This window comes from Rhinoderma darwinii, chromosome 3 (assembly GCF_050947455.1).
Source record: "Rhinoderma darwinii isolate aRhiDar2 chromosome 3, aRhiDar2.hap1, whole genome shotgun sequence".
NCBI classification, from domain to species: Eukaryota; Metazoa; Chordata; class Amphibia; order Anura; family Rhinodermatidae; genus Rhinoderma; species Rhinoderma darwinii.
In genome coordinates this window covers 376,006,025-376,025,434 of record NC_134689.1, presented here as the reverse complement: position 1 = coordinate 376,025,434, position 19,410 = coordinate 376,006,025, and the positions used below count along the sequence as shown (strand labels likewise).

Below are 19,410 nucleotides of genomic sequence, written 5' to 3'. Positions count from 1 at the left end.
TATTCAGTTATCATGCCTGTGCTCTTTTCAAATTCCAGATAAGCAATTAAAGGGGTATTCCCATAATAGACCTTCCGAAATGGATCACATTGGTGATTCCCCCAATGTTGCCTAGAATAAATGGATCCATTGCAGATTTTAAGAGTAATATGAATGCAGAGCATCCTGATCATTGGAACCAATGGGAGTTATGGGAAACCACACACACTCATCAGTTTTCGTAACTCACATTGATTTCCATAGTAGGGAGGTCACATTATTTCTACATGAAAACCAACTCCGCAGAACCATTCATTCTGGAGAACAATGACAGTCCCCACTACTGGAAACTCACCAATGTGATTAACATGTCTGAATCGCACCTTTGTCAAGTTCAAATTTTCTAATGTTTTTGTTTATTACCTGCTTTGCATTTGCGTCATATGGGTTGTCATCTCAGATTGTAATGTCTTGTGTATTTCCTCCATTTTTGCCAACTGGTCTAGCGTTTCCTGCATCTTCTCCGCCATTTTGAGCATTTGTCCCTCCAGATCCTTTTGTTTGTCCTGGTTTTCCGATATTTGTCCCCTAATCTCCTCCAGGTCCAGCTCCTGATGATATCAGAATTTTTTGTAACTTTGCATCAGATTCCATATATAGAACAGAAAATAGTCAGATCACCCTTCACTATGTTATCTGTTGTGATTTCAGAGGTCATGTAAGATGTTCCGACAACCAGCTACTGAGCTGAGGGTCGGAGGTAGAGACTTTCTGGTTTAAGGACTCAATAAGGGATTTTTTTTTACTCTCCAGTGTTTGGAGTCTGTGACTGTTGACTAATAGCTCTCTAGTGTAAAGGCCTTAAAAAACAAATCCCCATAACTCATCGTCTAGGACCCCTGTGAGTATGACTTGGGAGGTATACTACTAACACACCTTAATTTACAACTTTTTAATTAGTATAGATCTTTGGTCTATTATGGCTTGAATAGACTTAAAAAAACTCAGGTGTAAGAATCAGCTGCCTTGGGCTTATTTTAGCTCAAGGGGTATTTTACAAAAAAATGTGGTCAGGATTAAATTCCCATAATTTAAAGAGATTCTATCATGAAGTGTAAGATGAAGAAAGCTGACATTTGGCTAATTTACAGCATTCCTACATCTCTACATGTCTGGGATCGCAATCCCCACCGCAGAGCTCCATCTGCCCGGCAGTTTCCTGTCATTTTTCCTGTGATTCCTTGTATTTGACAAGGTTTCATCTTGACTTCACTTGATCCAAATCATCTGTGTACTGACCCCTTGTATATCCCTGAACTTGTCTCTGAATACTGACCACTGGACCTGACCTGCCGGTTACCAACCTAGATCTGCTTGACCACGGTACTGACCATATAGCGCTCCATCTGTAGCCCGACCATCTATAGGTGACTATTCTGGGGACCACAACCTGGGAATCCTAACGGCAAAATGCGGTAAGGGGTTAAGAGCAAGCAACAGGGGATTCCTTGGACTCCGCACCTCAGTTTAGCCTGCACCAACTAAATAATAGACTCAGTCATTTATCATCTTTGCCTACTGCCAAACTTCTCCTGCGCTGGAGTGCAACTCTTTCTCCGACAAGTCTGCACTGTGACGCTGAAGTTTGCTACTTTGTGCTACTCTGCATCATCGCCCCTGAGACATCACATAAGTTTCCACTACGATAGTCTGGGACCGGCATACAAGTACGCTCTTGGGCTTATAGTCTAATACACACAGTGTTACACTATTTATAGCAGCTCTATGGCATTGGCTGAAAATATATTGACTGCTGTTTTTTTCCATCTCTGCTAGGTTTATGGATACTATGAGAGACCAAGAGGAATTATATATTTTTTTGCACTTTATAATGAAGCAGAGATGTACTTTAAATCTAGCCATGCCCTTTAAAAGGATACCAAAAGTATAGAAGTATTATTTGTAGAATTATTTTGTGGTCATCTTTTATAACTTATTTTGTTATTTGACAGATTACCTGGCTCTCTTCAATTTCAGTTTTTTGCTTCACAAAATATAAATCCTCATTCCTGCACCATGGTACCGTTGACTTCCGTCTGGGTAGAGTGGATGATTGCCTTGGTCGTGTTGAATTCTGTACCACATAAAATAACAAAATTCAGTATATACCAATCACTGTAGGAATAAAGAAGTTTAAAGGATTTTATTATTCGCAGTAGATGATACAAACCACATAAGCATTGTCAGTATCACTCTTATGTTCTAAGGTTAAAACCCGGACCATTTGAGTGGAGAAAATGTGGTTCCAGTATACAGATGCAACATTGTTGGGTCGTGAGTTAATTTGGGAGCAAATCTACCCAGATTTCCAAACAAGGACTCAGATTCACTATTCAAGTTAGTTTTGAATATGATATGTAAGATATTTTATCTTGCCTAGTAGCTTGGTTTTCCATATTGATGCAGGATAAGTTAATACATATATTTTTGTTGACATATATTTAAGATGAGAGCTACGGTACGTAGGTGTTAGGCTTCGTTCACATCTACACTAGGGCTCCGTTCCGACGTTCTGTCGGAGCTTTCTGTCAGGATGGAGCCCTGACAGACACAAACAGATACCATAGGTTTCCTTTTTCCTCACCATTGATTTCAATGGTGACGGATCCGGTGCCAATGGTTTCCGTTTGTCTCCAGTTGTGCAAGGGTTCTTTCGTTTTGACTGAATGAATAGCGCAGTCCACTACGCTAGTGATTCCGTTGGCACCAGATCCATCACCATTGAAATAATTGTGATAGAAACCTATGGTTTCCGTTTGGGTCTGTCAGTGCTCCGTTCCGACGGAAAGCTCCTACAGAACTTTGGAACGGAGCCCTAGCACAGATGTGAACGAAGCCTTATTGTTGACATGGTACTTACAGACAATGTTTGTGAGTGCATGTTTTTGGAAACAAAACCATCGATCTTTTCCCACTTCCGACCCCCAGTAGAGATATGAAAACCTATGGATAATGCTACTAATAGGTTCCTGTAACTTCCATTTATTCAATAGAGAAGGGCCATTCATACATGGCCATCACATAATTAACTTCCAGAGCTAAAAACCAACAGTTTTTTGGCTCCCAGCTGGTCCCAACGGTCATACCCATACCGCACCATTTTTACTTTTCTGCAAAGTCTTGTAAACTTGTGATAAGAATTATTTTTGGAAACAACTCCTTTACATTAGCATGAATATATTTGGCATAACTCATGTTCATACCGTCAAGCCTGCACCTCCACTCTCCTCTTCTTCTTTCGTAGCCACGGAAGAAACATCATTTCTAGTCCTACGTTCTCTACCTGGTCTGGTCTGAGCCGGAACACTCTGTGTCCGAGTTATATGACGCCTGCTCCTTTTCTCCCTGTCCTCCATCTTTGAAGGTGTGACTAGCCTTTCCTTAAGGAGACTGCTCAGTGACTGGCTCTTTTTTACAAGTGGGCGTAGATTGCGCATATCTCTTGGAAACATGATTTCAAGTTCTTCACTCTCATCCGGACTGTAGAAACATTAGATGGCATTGTGAGATGGTTAGAGAATATAATTACAGTTAATTACTATTAAATGACTATTCAACTAGAGGTAACTATAGGCGTTAGATGCCTGTTGTCTAATCTGGGTAAGATAAGGGGACAATTTATATTTATGGGTGACAAACGGCAGCCCCGATGAATTCATTTTGAGGGAAATATAGAAAAGCTCAACTGGATATTTCAGCCTGTCAATATTGTTTCTTTAAAGATAAGTCAACACTTGAGCTCACTAACCTACTACCTAAAAACTCATTCAGATGAGCGTGTATCATGTTAAAACAATGGCTGTCTCACCGACCCATGTATTTCAATGGGGCCATTCACACGACCGTTGTTTGAAACAACAACGGGCCAGGTGCGGGCCACCGTTTGACCAGAAACACTCCCATAAAGGAAGACATTGACCTCTATGGATCTAGACATCCACAGCTCATTATTGCAGGTCAATAGCATAGTTTGGTATTTCCACATTGAAAAACACACTACACATGTCCAAAGCATTAAGACATCTGCTCCCCATAGAAATCTATCACCTGAAGTTAAGGAGCACTGACCTGACAGTTGCCTGCAGTTGTCTGCTGATGGCTAACAATTTCAGAGCAAAGGCTGCGGAATTGCTGCGTTTTTTCAATCCGGAATTGCGGACGGAAAAAACGCAGTAGAATACAGTAGCAGCAAAGTGGATGAGATTTAACAAATCTCAGCCACAGGCTGCAAAAATATACTGTGTAGAAATTCACCTGCGGTGCGTATTTTCCAACAGCATGACAATTCCTGCTGCGGAAAGTGGATAGAATTGCTGCGTTTTTCAGAGGAGATGTCACCATCTCCTTGCATTGTGAAAAACACAGCAAAATTACGCACCATTTTCTGCTGTAAAAAACGCAGGAAATGGTGTGTTTTTGCAGCAGTGGAAAGTCTGCGACTTTCAACGGAATTGCTGCAGAAATTTTCTGCAGCAATTCCGTTGTGTGTGGACAAGCCCTAAAATCGATCCTGGTGTGATTATGCAATGTCTTGTTTCTTTATGTTGGGCATGAGTTGCAAGGTTGACATTCCCAATGACTACAATTTTACCTTGGATGCTGGGTGGTGCATTCAGGCACAGGCAAACCCTCAGCCAAGGCTTTAAGAATTGTGGGCAATGGCTCCAGATGGTCTTTAGTTTGCTATGGAAATAAGTAGAAACATATTATTTAAAGGGAACCATTCACCAGCATTTCACCTATTAATCCAGTAATATCTGGAGGTAGTGGGTGAAAAATTATCTTTAGGTAACCTATAATTATCTTTTAAGTAGGCTTTGTAGCTTTAGTATTCCATTTTTTTTAGTGTTTCTGTGCCGTATGCTAATGAGCATAAAAATCATATCTTCATTCCTCAAGCCTTTCCGAGTTAACCCCGCCTCCTTACTTTTGATTGACAGCTCCACGTCTTTGCCCAGCACACATGAAATCCCGCGCTTGCGCATCAATGTCCTGTCTTGGTGCGTGCGCACAACGTGACACCATAGCGGCGCATACGCACTAACTAGATTTGAGGCCTGGACGAAGCCGGGAAGGGTATCAGACCATACATAATGGGCGCATGTGCACTACCTCAAACGAGATTTTGGCATTCAGGACAGGCCGGTTTTCAGCGGTGGGTGGGCATAAGAAGAGGAACGAACGAGACTGCCGGATTGTTACCATAAAAGGCGCAAAATGTTTGCAGACCGTTATTGACGGTGGGAGGAGCAGTTTAGGAGAGGGGATAACGGCAATGAACTTTTGACAGCAGCGGCCAGCAAGGGGTGAGTAGAGTTCAAAAGGTCTATGGTGCCTTAACTTCGATTCCGATGAACTACAAGAGGTCCAGGTGTTAGATGCGAAATATGGACGCAAAACAGCACCTAAATTATGTTCATGTAAAAGCGGCCTAAATCATTGTGAAGCTATCACCAAAATATATGCAATGAGATAAAGATGTTGTTCACACGAATCAGCAAATATTTTAAGTTGAAAATAGGCGACTATATTGTTTTAAGTTTTTATAAATAAATGTTACTTATTATACAGCATTACCTCCAAAAAGAATCACTAGAAAATACAGTATAACCTCTTAAGGACGACCACCCAAAATTGCAGTGAAAAAATTATTTCGAAATCTGGGACAGAAAAATTTGGTCTAAATGCAGGGTGATCTTCTCAAAAAGGTAGTTTCACTGTTTACCACCAGTAACATAGATATAAATGCTTGATTTGTCTTCCTCTCACCTAACTAAATGTTCAACAAACTTTTGATATGTCATAGTGACATGTCAGAAATTTGGATCTCTAGGGGTCTGAGCACTGACACCCCTCAATGATCAAAACTTGTTTATAGTTTGTACATGTATAGACCTAGTCTTATGCACATAGTAATATTGATACAAGTATATCCTGTATGCACTCTGCGACACTAAGGGTATGTGCACACTACCTATTTTCAGACGTAATGGAGGTGTTTTACGCCTCGAATTACGCCTGAAAAGATGGCTCCAATACGTCTGCAAACATCTGCCCATTGCCTGCAATGGGTTTTACGATGTTCTTTGCAGACGAGGTGTAATTTTACGCATTGCTGTCAAAAGATGGAGCGTAAAATTACGCCCGCGTCAAAGAAGTGCAGGACACTTCTTGGGACGTATTTGGAGCCATTTTTCATTGACTCCAATGAAAACCAGCTCCAATTACGTCCGTAAAAGACGCCGTAAAAAACGTGAGTACTTACAAAAACTTCTGAAATTCAGGAGCTGTTTTCTCCTGAAAACAGCTCCGTCATTTCAGACATATTTTGCGCTGTCGTGTGAACATACCCTTACAGTGCATTCGGAAAGTCTTCAGACCCTTTCACTTTTTTCACATTTTGTTATGTTGAGGCCTTGTGCTAAAATAAAAAAAATTTACGTTTTTCCTCATCATTCTGTAGTCAATACCCCATAATGACAAAGTGAAAACAGAATTTTAGAAAGTTTTGCAAATTTATTAAAAATTAAAAACTCAAATTTCGCATGGACATAAGTATTCAGACCCTTTGCTATGACACATGAAATTTAGCTCTGGAGGCCTCCCATTTCTCTAGATAGTCTTTGAAATGTTTCTACACCTTAATTGGGGTCCACCTGTGGTAAATTCATTTGATAAGACATGATTTGGAAATACACACCCCTGTATATATAAGGTCTCACAGCCGACAATGCATATCAGAGCAAAAACCAAGCCATGAGGAGGAAAGAACTGCCTGTAGAGCTCAGAAAAAGGATTGTGTGGAGGCACTGATCTGGAGAAGGGTACAAAAAAATTCTGCTGCATTGAAAGTTCCCAAGAGCAGAGTGGCCTCCATTATTCTGAAATGGAAGAAGTTTGGAACAACCAGGACTCTTCCAAGAGCTGGCTGCCCCACGAAACTAAGTAATCTGGGGGAGAAGGGCCTTGGTAAGAGAGGTGACCAATAACCCAATGGGCACTCTGGCTGAGCTCAAAAGATCCTGTGTGCAGATGGGAGACGCTTCCAGAAAGTCAACCATCACTGCAGCACTCCACCAATCTGGGCTTTATGGCAGAGTGGCCAGGAAGAAGCCTCCTCTCAGTAAAAGACACATGAAAGCCCGCCTGGAGTCTGCAAAAAAAGCACCTAAATGACTCTCAGACTGTGAGAAACAAGATTATGTGGTCTGATGAAACTAAGATTGAACTTTTTGGCCTCTTCATGTCTCTAGGGAATGTACTGCTCATCACCTGTCCAATACCATCCCTACAGTGAAGGATGGTGGTGACAGCATCATGTTGTGGGGGTGTTTTTATGCGGCTGGGACAGGGAGACTGGTCAAGGTTGAGGGAAAGATGAATGGAGCAAAGTACAAAGATATTGTAATGACGGGGGTGGGGAGACAGACAAGTGAGCCCTAATCTACCCACCACTCAGTCCCTGCCTACTTGCAACGACTCGCCCTAGGCGACGGGGTACAACTGGGCGACGGTCCCTACGCGCAATAAGTGCACGACAGACAAACAGACAAGGGTACACAGAGCTAGGGGGAGAAAGGGGCAGTTGCCCACGGCAACACCGTGAGCAACAAGAGAAGTGAACAAGCCGAGTCAAACCAGGAGAGTACGAGGTGCCAAACGCATAGCAGAAGAGTAGTAAACAAGCCGAGTCAAACCAGGAGTGTACGAGGTACCAAACGCAGAGCAGGAGAGTAGTCAGCAAGCCGGGGTCAATATGAAGCAAGAACAATGGTACAAGAAGCTGCAGCAGGGCCAGAAAACCAAACGAGAAGAGTCACAAGCAAAGGAGGAACAGGAAAGGCAGGTATTAATAGACAGAGGGCGGGAGCTAGCACCGTCTGGCAAGGCTGTGATAGGCTCTCCCACTCCTCAGCCTCCCAGCCTGACTGGTAGAAGATCGGGTCACTCTCTCAGACTTAGGAGCAGGTGCAGACTGATTACCCACGGGCGTCGACACAGAAGCTGTGTCTGGCAGATCCTTTACAGTACCCCCCCCTTTTAAGAGGGGCCACTGGACCCTTTCTAGGTGGACCTGGCTTATTGGGGAAGCGAAGATGGAACCTCCTGAGCAATACCCCAGCGTGAACATCCCGGGCGGGTACCCAAGTCCTCTCCTCAGGCCCGTATCCTCTCCAATGGACCAGGTACTGGAGGGAGCCTTGGACCATCCTGCTGTCCACAATCTTGGCCACCTCGAATTCTGCCCCCTCAGGGGTGAGAACAGGGACCGGAGGTTTCCTCGAGGGAGAAAAGGACGGGGAGCAGCGTTTAAGGAGGGAGGCATGGAACACGTCGTGTACTCGAAAAGATGGGGGCAACTCCAGTCGGAAGGAGACAGGATTGAGGACTTCAATGACCTTGTACGGCCCTATAAACCGGGGAGCAAACTTCTTGGACGGGACCTTAAGGCGCAAATTTTTAAACGATAGCCACACCAGATCCCCGACCATAAACAAGGGGTTAGCAGAACGTTTTCTATCTGCCTGAGTTTTTTGTATGCTCTGGGATGCCTCTAGGTTCTTCTGAACCTGAGCCCAGACTGTGCACAGTTCTCGATGAACGACCTCTACCTCGGGATTGTTGGAACTGCCAGGTGAAACGGAAGAGAACCGTGGATTAAATCCAAAATTACAGAAAAAGGGGGAGACCCCTGACGAGTTACTGACCCGGTTATTAAGGGAAAATTCGGCGAGGGGAATGAATGAGACCCAATCATATTGACAGTCAGAGATAAAACACCTTAAATATTGTTCTAGAGACTGATTAGTCCTCTCAGTTTGGCCATTAGTTTCAGGATGGAAGGCAGAGGAGAAGGACAGATCAATCTCCAACTTTATACAGAAGGCTCTCCAAAACAATGAAACAAATTGTACCCCTCTATCAGAAACAATATTGACAGGGACCCCAAGGAGACGCAGGATGTGTTTGACAAACAAGCTAGCTAACGTCTTAGCATTGGGTAGTTTCTTGAGGGGCACAAAGTGGCACATCTTACTGAAGCGGTCTACTACAACCCACACCACCGACTTGCCTTGAGATGGAGGCAAATCGGTGATAAAATCCATGGAGACATGGGTCCAAGGTTTCTGGGGAATGGGCAAAGAACATAGTAAGCCCGCTGGTCGGGACCTGGGAGTCTTGGACCTAGCACAAACTTCACAAGCGGCGACGTAGGCCTTAACGTCTTTAGGCAACCCAGGCCACCAATAGTTTCTGGCAATGAGGTGCTTGGTACCCAGGATGCTTGGTACCCTTAGCCGGAATTGCAGGGGAACAAACAGCTTGTTCTCAGGAAGGCTCCCGGGAGCTGAACCTTGATCAGCCGCAATTTCAGAGACTAAATCAGAATCAATAGCGGAAATGATTATACCTGGAGGCAAAATACAAGCAGGATCTTCCTCCGAAGGAGGGCTGGCCATGAAGCTACATGACAGTGCATCAGCCTTAACATTTTTAGACCCAGCCCTATAGGTAACCCCAAAGTTGAATCTGGTAAAAAATAACGCCCAACGAGCTTGTCTCAGGTTTAGCCTCCGGGCAGATTCTAGGAAAACCAGATTCTTGTGTTCGGTAAGGACCGTTACCTGGTGCCTAGTCCCCTCCAGGAAGTGGCGCCACTCTTCAAATGCCCATTTAATGGCTAAGAGTTCGCGGTTTCCAATATCATAGTTACTCTCAGTGGGCGAAAACTTCCTGGAGAAGTAGGCACAGGGACGGAGATGGGTGAGGGACCTGGTACCCTGGGACAAGACAGCCCCCACTCCCACCTCGGACGCGTCAACCTCCACGATAAATGGCTCCATTTGGTTGGGCTGGACCAGCACCGGGGCCGAGATAAAGCACTTCTTAAGGACCTCAAAAGCCTGGACAGCCTCAGGAGGCCAGTGGAGGACATCAGAACCTTTGCGAGTGAGGTCCGTAAAAGGCTTAGCGATGATCGAGAAGTTAGCAATAAATCTCCTGTAATAATTAGCGAATCCCAAGAAGCACTGTAACGCCTTCAGGGAGGCAGGTTGGACCCATTCCGCCACAGCCTGGACCTTGGCGGGGTCCATGCGGAATTCATGAGGAGTGAGGATTTGACCCAAAAATTGTATCTCCTGCACCCCAAACACAAATTTTTCGGTCTTCGCAAACAGTTTGTTTTCCCGAAGGACCTGGAGCACCTTCCTGACATGCTCAATGTGGGAGGACCAGTCCTTGGAAAACACAAGTATGTCATCAAGGTACACTACAAGAAATACCCCCAGGTAATCTCTTAAAATCTCATTTATGAAATTCTGGAAGACCGCGGGAGCATTACACAACCCAAAGGGCATGACGAGGTATTCGAAATGACCTTCGGGCGTGTTAAACGCAGTCTTCCACTCATCCCCCTCTTTGATGCGGTTAAGGTTATACGCCCCCCGTAGATCAAACTTAGAGAACCATTGGGCCCCCTGAACCTGATTAAAGAGATCAGGAATCAAAGGAAGGGGATACTGGTTCCTTACAGTGACCTTATTCAAGTTATGGTAGTCAATGCATGGCCTAAGATCACCATCCTTCTTCCCTACGAAGAAGAAGCCAGCACCTACCGGAGAAGTAGAGGGGCGAATGTAACCCTTGGCCAGGCATTCCTGGATATACTCTCTCATGGCTTCACGTTCGGGACAAGAGAGATTAAATATCCTACCCTTAGGGAGCTTAGCTCCTGGTACCAAATTGATTGCGCAATCATATTCTCTATGAGGAGGTAACACTTCGGAGGCCTCCTTATAGAAAACATTGGCAAAGTCCTGAACAAACTCAGGTAGCGTGTTCACCACCTCAGGGGGAGAAATAGAATTAAAGAGGCTCTGTCACCAGATTTTGCAACCCCTATCTGCTATTGCAGCAGATCGGCGCTGCAATGTAGATTACAGTAACGTTTTTATTTTTTAAAAACGAGCATTTTTGGCCAAGTTATGACCATTTTTGTATTTATGCAAATGAGGTTTGCAAAAGTACAACTGGGCGTGTTTACAGTAAAAGTACAACTGGGCGTGTATTATGTGTGTACATCAGGGCGTTTTTACTTCTTTAACTAGCTGGGCGTTAGGAATGGGAGTGTATGATGCTGACGAATCAGCATCATCCACTTCTGTTCGTTAACACCCAGCTTCTGGCAGTGCAGACACACAGCATGTTCTCGAGAGATCACGCTGTGACGTCACTCACTTCCTGCCCCAGGTCCTGCATCGTGTCGGCCACATCGGCACCAGAGGCTACAGTTAATTCTGCAGCAGCATCAGCGTTTGCAGGTAAGTAGCTACATCGACTTACCTGCAAACGCCGATGCTGCTGCAGAATCAACTGTAGCCTCTGGTGCCGATGTGTCCTCGCTCGTCCGACACGATGCAGGACCTGGGGCAGGAAGTGAGTGACGACACAGCGTGATCTCTCGAGAACACGCTGTGTCTGCACTGCCAGAAGCTGGGCGTTCTGAAGAGAAGTGGATGATACTTCTCGTCAGAACGCCCAGCTAGTAAAAGAAGTAAACACGCCCAGATGTAACACACATAATACACGCCCAGTTGGACTTTAGAAAGCCTCATTTGCATAAATACAAAAATGGTCATAACTTTGCCAAAAATGCTCGTTTTTAAAAAATAAAAACGTTACTCTTATCTACATTGCAGCGCCGATCTGCTTAAATAGCAGATAGGGGTGGCAAAATCTGGTGACAGAGCCTCTTTAACAGAAAAACATGACGTCAAGCATTCATTACCCCACTTGGTAAGGTCCCCAGAATTCCAGTCAAACGTGGGATTATGCAACTGCAACCAGGGAAGGCCTAAAACCAAATCGGACGATAATCCCTGCATTAACAGTACAGAGCACTGCTCCAAATGCATGGAGCCAACAAGGAGTTCAAAAACAGGGGTATGCTGTGTAAAATAACCATTAGCAAGAGGAGTGGAGTCGATACCCATTACCGGGACAGGTTTAGGCAAATCAATCAAAGGCATAGCTAGAGACATAGCAAATTCCACAGACATGATATTAGCAGAAGACCCTGAATCCACGAAGGCACTGCCGGTAGCAGACCTACCACCAAAAGAGACCTGAAAGGGAAGCAAGATTTTATTACGTTTCATATTTACGGGAAATACCTGTGCGCCCAAGTGACCTCCCCGATGATCACTTAGGCGCGGAAGTTCTCCGGCTGCATTCTTACGCTTAGGACAGTTGTTCACTTGATGCTTGTCATCCCCACAGTAGAAGCAGAGACTATTCTTCCTGCGGAAATCTCTACGTTGTTGGGGGGACACGGAGGCCCCGAGTTGCATAGGTACCTCCGAGTCTTCCGGGGAGGAACGAAGCAACGGAACCTCGGGAGGCATCATGGGGGAGTCAGAGGAGAAAACATCAAGACGTTCAAGTCGTCGTTCCCTGAGACGTCGGTCAAGTCGTACCGCTAAAGCCATAACCTGGTCTAGGGAGTCAGAAGAGGGATAACTAACTAGCAGATCTTTCAGGGCGTTCGACAGACCCAACCTAAACTGGCACCTTAAGGCAGGGTCATTCCACCGAGAAGCTACGCACCACTTCCTAAAGTCAGAGCAATACTCCTCAACAGGTCTCTTACCCTGACGTAAGTTTACCAGCTGACTCTCAGCAAACGCAGTCCTGTCAGTCTCGTCATAGATGAGTCCGAGAGCAGAAAAGAAAAAATCAACGGAGGAAAGTTCAGGGGCGTCAGGAGCCAAGGAGAAGGCCCATTCTTGGTGCCCTTCCTGGAGCCGGGACATAATTATACCCACCCGCTGGCTCTCAGAACCTGAGGAGTGGGGCTTTAAAAGAAAATAGAGCCTACAACTCTCCCGAAAGGAGAGAAAAGTTTTCCGGTCCCCTGAGAACCGGTCGGGCAACTTGAGGTGGGGTTCAAGAGGTGAGGTGAGGGGGACTACCATGGTAGCATCAGGCTGGTTGACCCTCTGAGCCAGGGCCTGGACCTGTAGGGAGAGACCCTGCATTTGCTGAGCCAGGGTCTCAAGGGGGTCCATAGTGGTGTCAGGGACCAGGGTAGACTAGGTATGGGCTTGTGATTATGTAATGACGGGGGTGGGGAGACAGACAAGTGAGCCCTAATCTACCCACCACTCAGTCCCTGCCTACTTGCAACGACCCGCCCTAGGCGACGGGGTACAACTGGGCGACGGTCCCTACGCTCAATAAGTGCACGACAGACAAACAGGCAAGGGTACACAGAGCTAGGGGGAGAAAGGGGCAGTTGCCCATGGCAACACCGTGAGCAACAAGAGAAGTGAACAAGCTGAGTCAAACCAGGAGAGTACGAGGTGCCAAACGCAGAGCAGAAGAGTAGTAAACAAGCCGAGTCAAACCAGGAGTGTACGAGGTACCAAACGCAGAGCAGGAGAGTAGTCAGCAAGCCGGGGTCAATATGAAGCAAGGACAATGGTACAAGAAGCTGCAGCAGGCCAGGAAACCAAACGAGAAGAATCACAAGCAAAGGAGGAACAGGAAAGGCAGGTATAAATAGACAGAGGGCGGGAGCTAGCTCCGTCTGGCCAGGCTGTGATAGTTTCTCCCACTCCTAAGCCTGCCACCCTGAGTGGTGGAAGATGGAGTCAGTCTCACAGACATAGAAGCAGGTGCAGACTGCTTATCTATGGGCGTTAACCCCGAAGCTGTGCCTGGCAGATCCTTTACAGATATTCTTAATGAAAACCTGGTCCAGATTACTGGACCTCAGACTGGGCCGAAGTTTCACCTTCCAGCAAGGCAATGACCGTAAGCACACAGCAAAGACAACACAGGAATGACTCAGGGACATCTCTATGAATGTCCTTGAGTGGCCCAGTCAGAGCCTTGACTTGAACTAGTGCTGGGCAATTAATCAAAAAATAACCGAAACTGAAATTCAGCACAATTAACCAACATCATCTCGTGCATTTCGGTTTCTTCAATTATTTTTTCCCAGTTTCATCTGTATCTCCGCCCTCAGGATGCAGATACTGTTGAATCTAATGGTAGAGCAGGGAGCTGTAAAGTCCCTGCTCTACCATTCACTATGGCCCATGCCTCAGCGCAGACAAGCCCGAGGCAGTGATGTCATCACGCCTGTCTACGCTGAGCCAACAGACCAGAGGAGCAGAGGGATCTCCACCACTCGTCGTTGGAACGGGGTTAGGTGAGTATGTATTTTATTAGGCACTATTGTGGCTGTGTGGGGGGCAGCTATGGGGGCATTATACTGTGGGGGGGGGCAGCTGTGGGATATTATACAGAATGGGGGCACTATGGGGGACCTTATACTGTGTAAAGGGCAGCTATGGGGGTATTATACTGTGGGCGTAGCTATGGGGGCATTATACTGTGTGGGGGCACTTATGGGGAGCATTATACTATGTGGAGGGCAGTTATGGGGCATTATACTGTATGGAGGGCAGTTATGGGTGGCATTATACTGTATGGAGGGCAGTTATGGGGAGCACTATACTGTATGGAGGACAGTTATGGGGGCATTATACTGTGTGGAGGGCAGTTATGGGGAGCACTATACTGTATGGAGGGCAGTTATGGGGGCATTATACTGTGTGGAGGGCAGTTATGGGGGCAATATACTGTGTGGAGGGCAGCTATTAGGTTGTTATATTGTGTGGAGGGCAGCTATAGGGATGTTATATTGTGTGGAGGGCATTAAACTGTGGAGGCAGCTATGGGGTCATTATAATGTGTGGGGGAAGCTATGGGGGCAGTATAAGGTGTGGGGGGAGCTATGGGGAATTATACTGTGTGTGGAGCACTGTGGGGCAATATACTGTGTGAAGGCAGTGTCAGGGGGTATATTATGTACAGTATTGTACAGCAGGCTCAATGGATAAATATTAGTTCAATGGCGTAGCATGCAAATAGGAGGAGGGTATGCAAAACGGGGTGTCTCCTAATTAATCGTTCATTCATCGTAATAATGGTTACATGTTCAATTAATCGTGACTTTGATTTAGGTCATAATCGCCCAGTCCTAACCTGAACCCAATCGAACATCTCTGGAGATATACGTGAAAATGGCTGTCCACCGACGGTCCCCATCCAACCTGACAGAGCGTGAGAGGATCTGCAGAGAAGAATGGCAGAAAATCCCCAAATCCAGGTGTGCAAAGCTTGTGGCATCATACACAAGAAGACTGGAGGCTGTTATCACTGCCAAAGGGGCTTCAACTAAGTACTGAGTAAAGGGTCTGAATACTTATGTCAATGCAATATTTGAGTTTTTCCTTTTCAATAAATTTGCAAAGATTACTAACATTCTGATTTTACTTTGTCATTATGGGGTATTGAGTGCAGAATGAAGGGAAAAACTAGATTTTTTTAATTTTAGCACAAGGCCTCAACATAACATAATGTGAAAAAATGTAAAGGGTCTGAAGACTTTCCGAATGCATTGTATATTGGCATCGTGGCATATGTGGTGCTACATTTTTAGCTAAGTGTAGACCTATTATACCGGTACTGTATGGAAATTGTATTGGCACTGTATAGCTCTATTACATTGGCATTCAATACCAGTACTATACATGTACTATTTTATTAGCTCTGCATGGCACTGCTGGTGGAACTATGGCCATAATAAGTCCTAATTACTCTGAATAGATTTCAATAACCACCTGATGGACGCCAGTGAAGATTCCACACAGCATATAATGAAGAGTAGAAAGTTCATAAGCCAGATCGACACTGCCCTCATAACCTGTAACTGCGACCTCACTGTCGGGATCCGTTACTGTTTGCAGGAAGAGAGACATCTCATCCCAATGCTGCTCCAGGAAGCCATTCATAAAAGACATGTAGTCCTCTTTCTCTCCAAACCTGTAGAGCACCAATATCAAGGGTTGCAAAGTAAATTATTGGGCGGATCAACAACAGAACATAAATAATTAAAAGAAAAGTGCCATATATTATAGATCAGCTATCATATAATGCCCTAATGAAAATACACATACATATTCAGAATTTGCAAGATCTTGTCTAAAAATTTATATAAAGTCTATGGTAGAGCCATAAAGGACATCTTCACTATTGACCTCTATTTTACTACTGTGCATATTAAAGAAACCCAGAGCCAGGGGGTGGTGCATGACAAAATTCAAGGGGTTCTCTTGGACATCTTATATTATTTGGCCTATCCTTAAGATAGGTAATCAATATCAGATTGGTGGGGTCCAACTCCCGGCACCCCCACCAATCAGCTGTCTGAAGGGGCCGCGGCAAAGTACGACGTGACCTCTTTACCGTTTACCAGACACAGTGCCATAAACTCTCCGGAACGGCTGTGCCTGGGATTGCAGTTCTGGTCCCATTCAGGTGAATGGGATCAGACTGCAGAAAAGTGCAATCCCAGGCATAGCCGTTATGGAAGTGTACGACGCTGTGCCTGGAAGACTATAGAGAGGTTACGGCGTTTATCCTTGCTGCCCCTTCATACAGCTGATTGGTGCGGGTGCCGGGAGTCTGAGTTTAACTCACACATGATTTGCCTAAACGTTTTCAGCCTCTGGATGTAAACAACTAAAAGCAAGTAGAGATCTTCAAAATAGTAAAGAATATAAACATGAAGTATATTAGGAAGTTGTACAGTTGTTAAACCGCGCAATCCATTTACACTCCCATACATTTTTTCATGTAATCTGCAAAATTTTTACTTATTTTCTACAGATTTTTACAGAATGTCTCATGGCCAGCTCTTAGTCTCATTCAGAGCTGCATTCATAATTCTGTATGCGGCTGAGCTAGCTTCTGTCACCAATCGTTGTTTGTCAAGGTCTGTACAGTGCATGGAAGAATAGTCTTTATATGCTAACATTCCCAGAATGCAATGTAGCAGAGAGCATTGCACTATGTCAATTCAGCTAAGCTGCTAGGGATGTGTCAACAGTTTTGATGGTTCTAGGAGTGACCAGCAGAATTATGAATGTGGCTCTGGGGTATAATACAGGCTGTAACTCAAGATCAGTACAAGATAAGTAATGTAATGTATTTACAAATTTACTCAACTTTTTATATAGATTTCATTTTGAGGAATATGTACATAGAAATGCGAGCTATTTTAAAGGGGTTGTCTCATAGAGACAACTTCTACCATCTGTCCTGTTAGGGCATAAGGGCGTCATTGATTGGGGTTTTCTGCCTAGGACCCCAAGTGGGGAACCGCTAAGTAATACCGGCTACCACTCTGGCAAACCTGGCTTGCCCTGTATTAACTCTTTGCCCATTCATTTCAATGTCCGAAATGTAATATTAAATTCCCCCTGCAGCTGCCTTTGCAGGAGAAAAGTATGACCATCTGGAAATTTCCACAGCAATAACATCTGATCTTTACAGAAAGGGTCGAGACAACCTCTTGAATGTGTTCACTGCAATAAACTGGATTGATTAAGAAAATCACATGCAACATTTCAAGGTTACGGGCGAATTATCACCTAGTAAAATTAGCCAGATTCTGTAAAACTTTGGCTACCATGGTCAAGGCACGAGCAGCAAGAGGATGTGGATGTTCAGGTGAGAGGTGAAAAAGTCCTGGGGAAAGAATAGCAGGGCACAGGAAACGCAGGAACAGGCAGGCACTGACCAGTCGAGAACCCAATTCTGGTCTTCCTCGCATGACAACTTTTTCTTGCCAACTGGAGAACACTGCTAGGAGCTCTGGAGGAAAGTACCTGCACATAACAAGAAAGGGTCTATCATTCAAAAAACATGGAGAGAGATAAGTTAGATGACCAAAATACTTAAGAATATGATGGGACCTCCATCATTCATACTTGAACTAAGGCAGTGGTATACAGACTTATCACTGTAACACTGTCACGTACGTGCACTTCAGACCTAGAGGTTGTGTATGCCAAACCCTGATAGCAGTCATGAGATGCCCATCTGATCTGACTGCTGTCATTACAACAATGTTATTCTAGAGAACATGAGGCCTGGATGGGCCCACCATATGACTCAAGCCTTGGGGAAGGAAATCCATATGACGGGAGGTTATACAATACTGCTAGGCCCTTCGTTCTAAAGATTGTTGGGGTACCATTGGTTGGGTCTACACCAATCAGTAAATTATGGCATGTTCTAGCAATATGCCATAACTTACAATAATGGGAAAATGTCTTTAATGATTGGACAGGAGCGTTGCCAGACAATAGGGAACAGAATAACATCAATGGTTGGTACGATTACAGCGATACCAAATATGTATAGGATTTTTATATTTTACTACGTCAATGTAGCCAGATGTGGGCTTGTTTTTTTGTTGGACGAGGTGTAGTTATCATTGGTACTATTTTGGGGTACATGGGAATTATTATTTTTTATTTTATGGAAAAAAAAGAATGTTGCTGTTGTTTGCGGGGTTTTTTTTATACGTCATTCACCTAGTGGTTTAATTAATGTGTTAAATTTATTGTTCAGTGTTTTTTTACACTTTTACTAAATAAGACCACTTTTTATTGAAAAAAAAGTGGTTTTATTTTATTATAACTGTAATCTTTTATAAAAAAAAAAAAGGTATAAACTTTATTTAACTGTATTACATTTTTTATTTTTTTTTGGTCCCACTAGAGGACTTCACAATGTGATCTTCTGATCCCTTATATAATGCTTTGGAATAATTAATATTATTTACATTATTGTGTAAAGCTGACAAGCAATCTATTGGGCCATGCATGATAGGCATATACCCAGGGCAGGCCTGGGAGCCTTTGTTATAATCCCGGTTGCCATGTCAATCCATCGGTCAATCCATAGAGAGGTCCGAACTGACTCTGGAATTGACATTAGCATGAAATGGGTTTCCATGGTTAATCAACCGCCCACAAGCCAAAGATCACATGTGCAATGACAAGCGTTGTCTGGAGTGGCATAAAGCATTCCGCCACTGGACTCTGGAGCAGCCGCTTCTCTAAGGTGATGATTTAGTGCCGTAGAATGCATAGAGTGGAAGGGGGAGGGGATAATGGTCTGGGGTTGCTTTTTAGGGGTTGGGCTATGCCCCTTTTGTTCAGTGAAGGGTAAAGTTAACACTACAGCATATAAAGACATTTTACACATTTGCATGCTTCCAACTCTGTGGCAATAGTTTGCCCCTGTGCACACAGCAAGACATGGTGTGGCGAGTTTGGTGTGGAGGAACCCAAGTGGACTATACATATAAGCTGCATAGCGCCGCTGTAGGCCGAATCCGTCAGTCAGCTGGACCGTTGGCTCAGCTGACAGAGTGTCCTGTGTGCCTTTATGAACTTAGATGTGATCGTTATTAGGATTATCCTGTGTGTCATAGACACACAGTAG

The 19,410-nt window shown here is 44.6% G+C and overlaps 1 protein-coding gene across 1 annotated transcript in view; it reads right to left on the bottom strand.

Moving 5' to 3' along the window:
• The window catches only part of RASAL3 (RAS protein activator like 3), an 83,757-nt gene that overhangs the window by 14,748 nt on the left and 49,599 nt on the right, over positions 1-19,410 (bottom strand). The window contains exons 11-16 of the mRNA XM_075855392.1: positions 17,547-17,783; positions 15,735-15,936; positions 4,631-4,722; positions 3,243-3,519; positions 1,997-2,113; positions 403-590 (exon numbers count right to left, since the gene is read on the bottom strand). Coding sequence (XP_075711507.1) covers positions 403-590; positions 1,997-2,113; positions 3,243-3,519; positions 4,631-4,722; positions 15,735-15,936; positions 17,547-17,783 — 1,113 coding nt within the window. The remainder of the gene's footprint in view (positions 1-402; positions 591-1,996; positions 2,114-3,242; positions 3,520-4,630; positions 4,723-15,734; positions 15,937-17,546; positions 17,784-19,410) is intronic.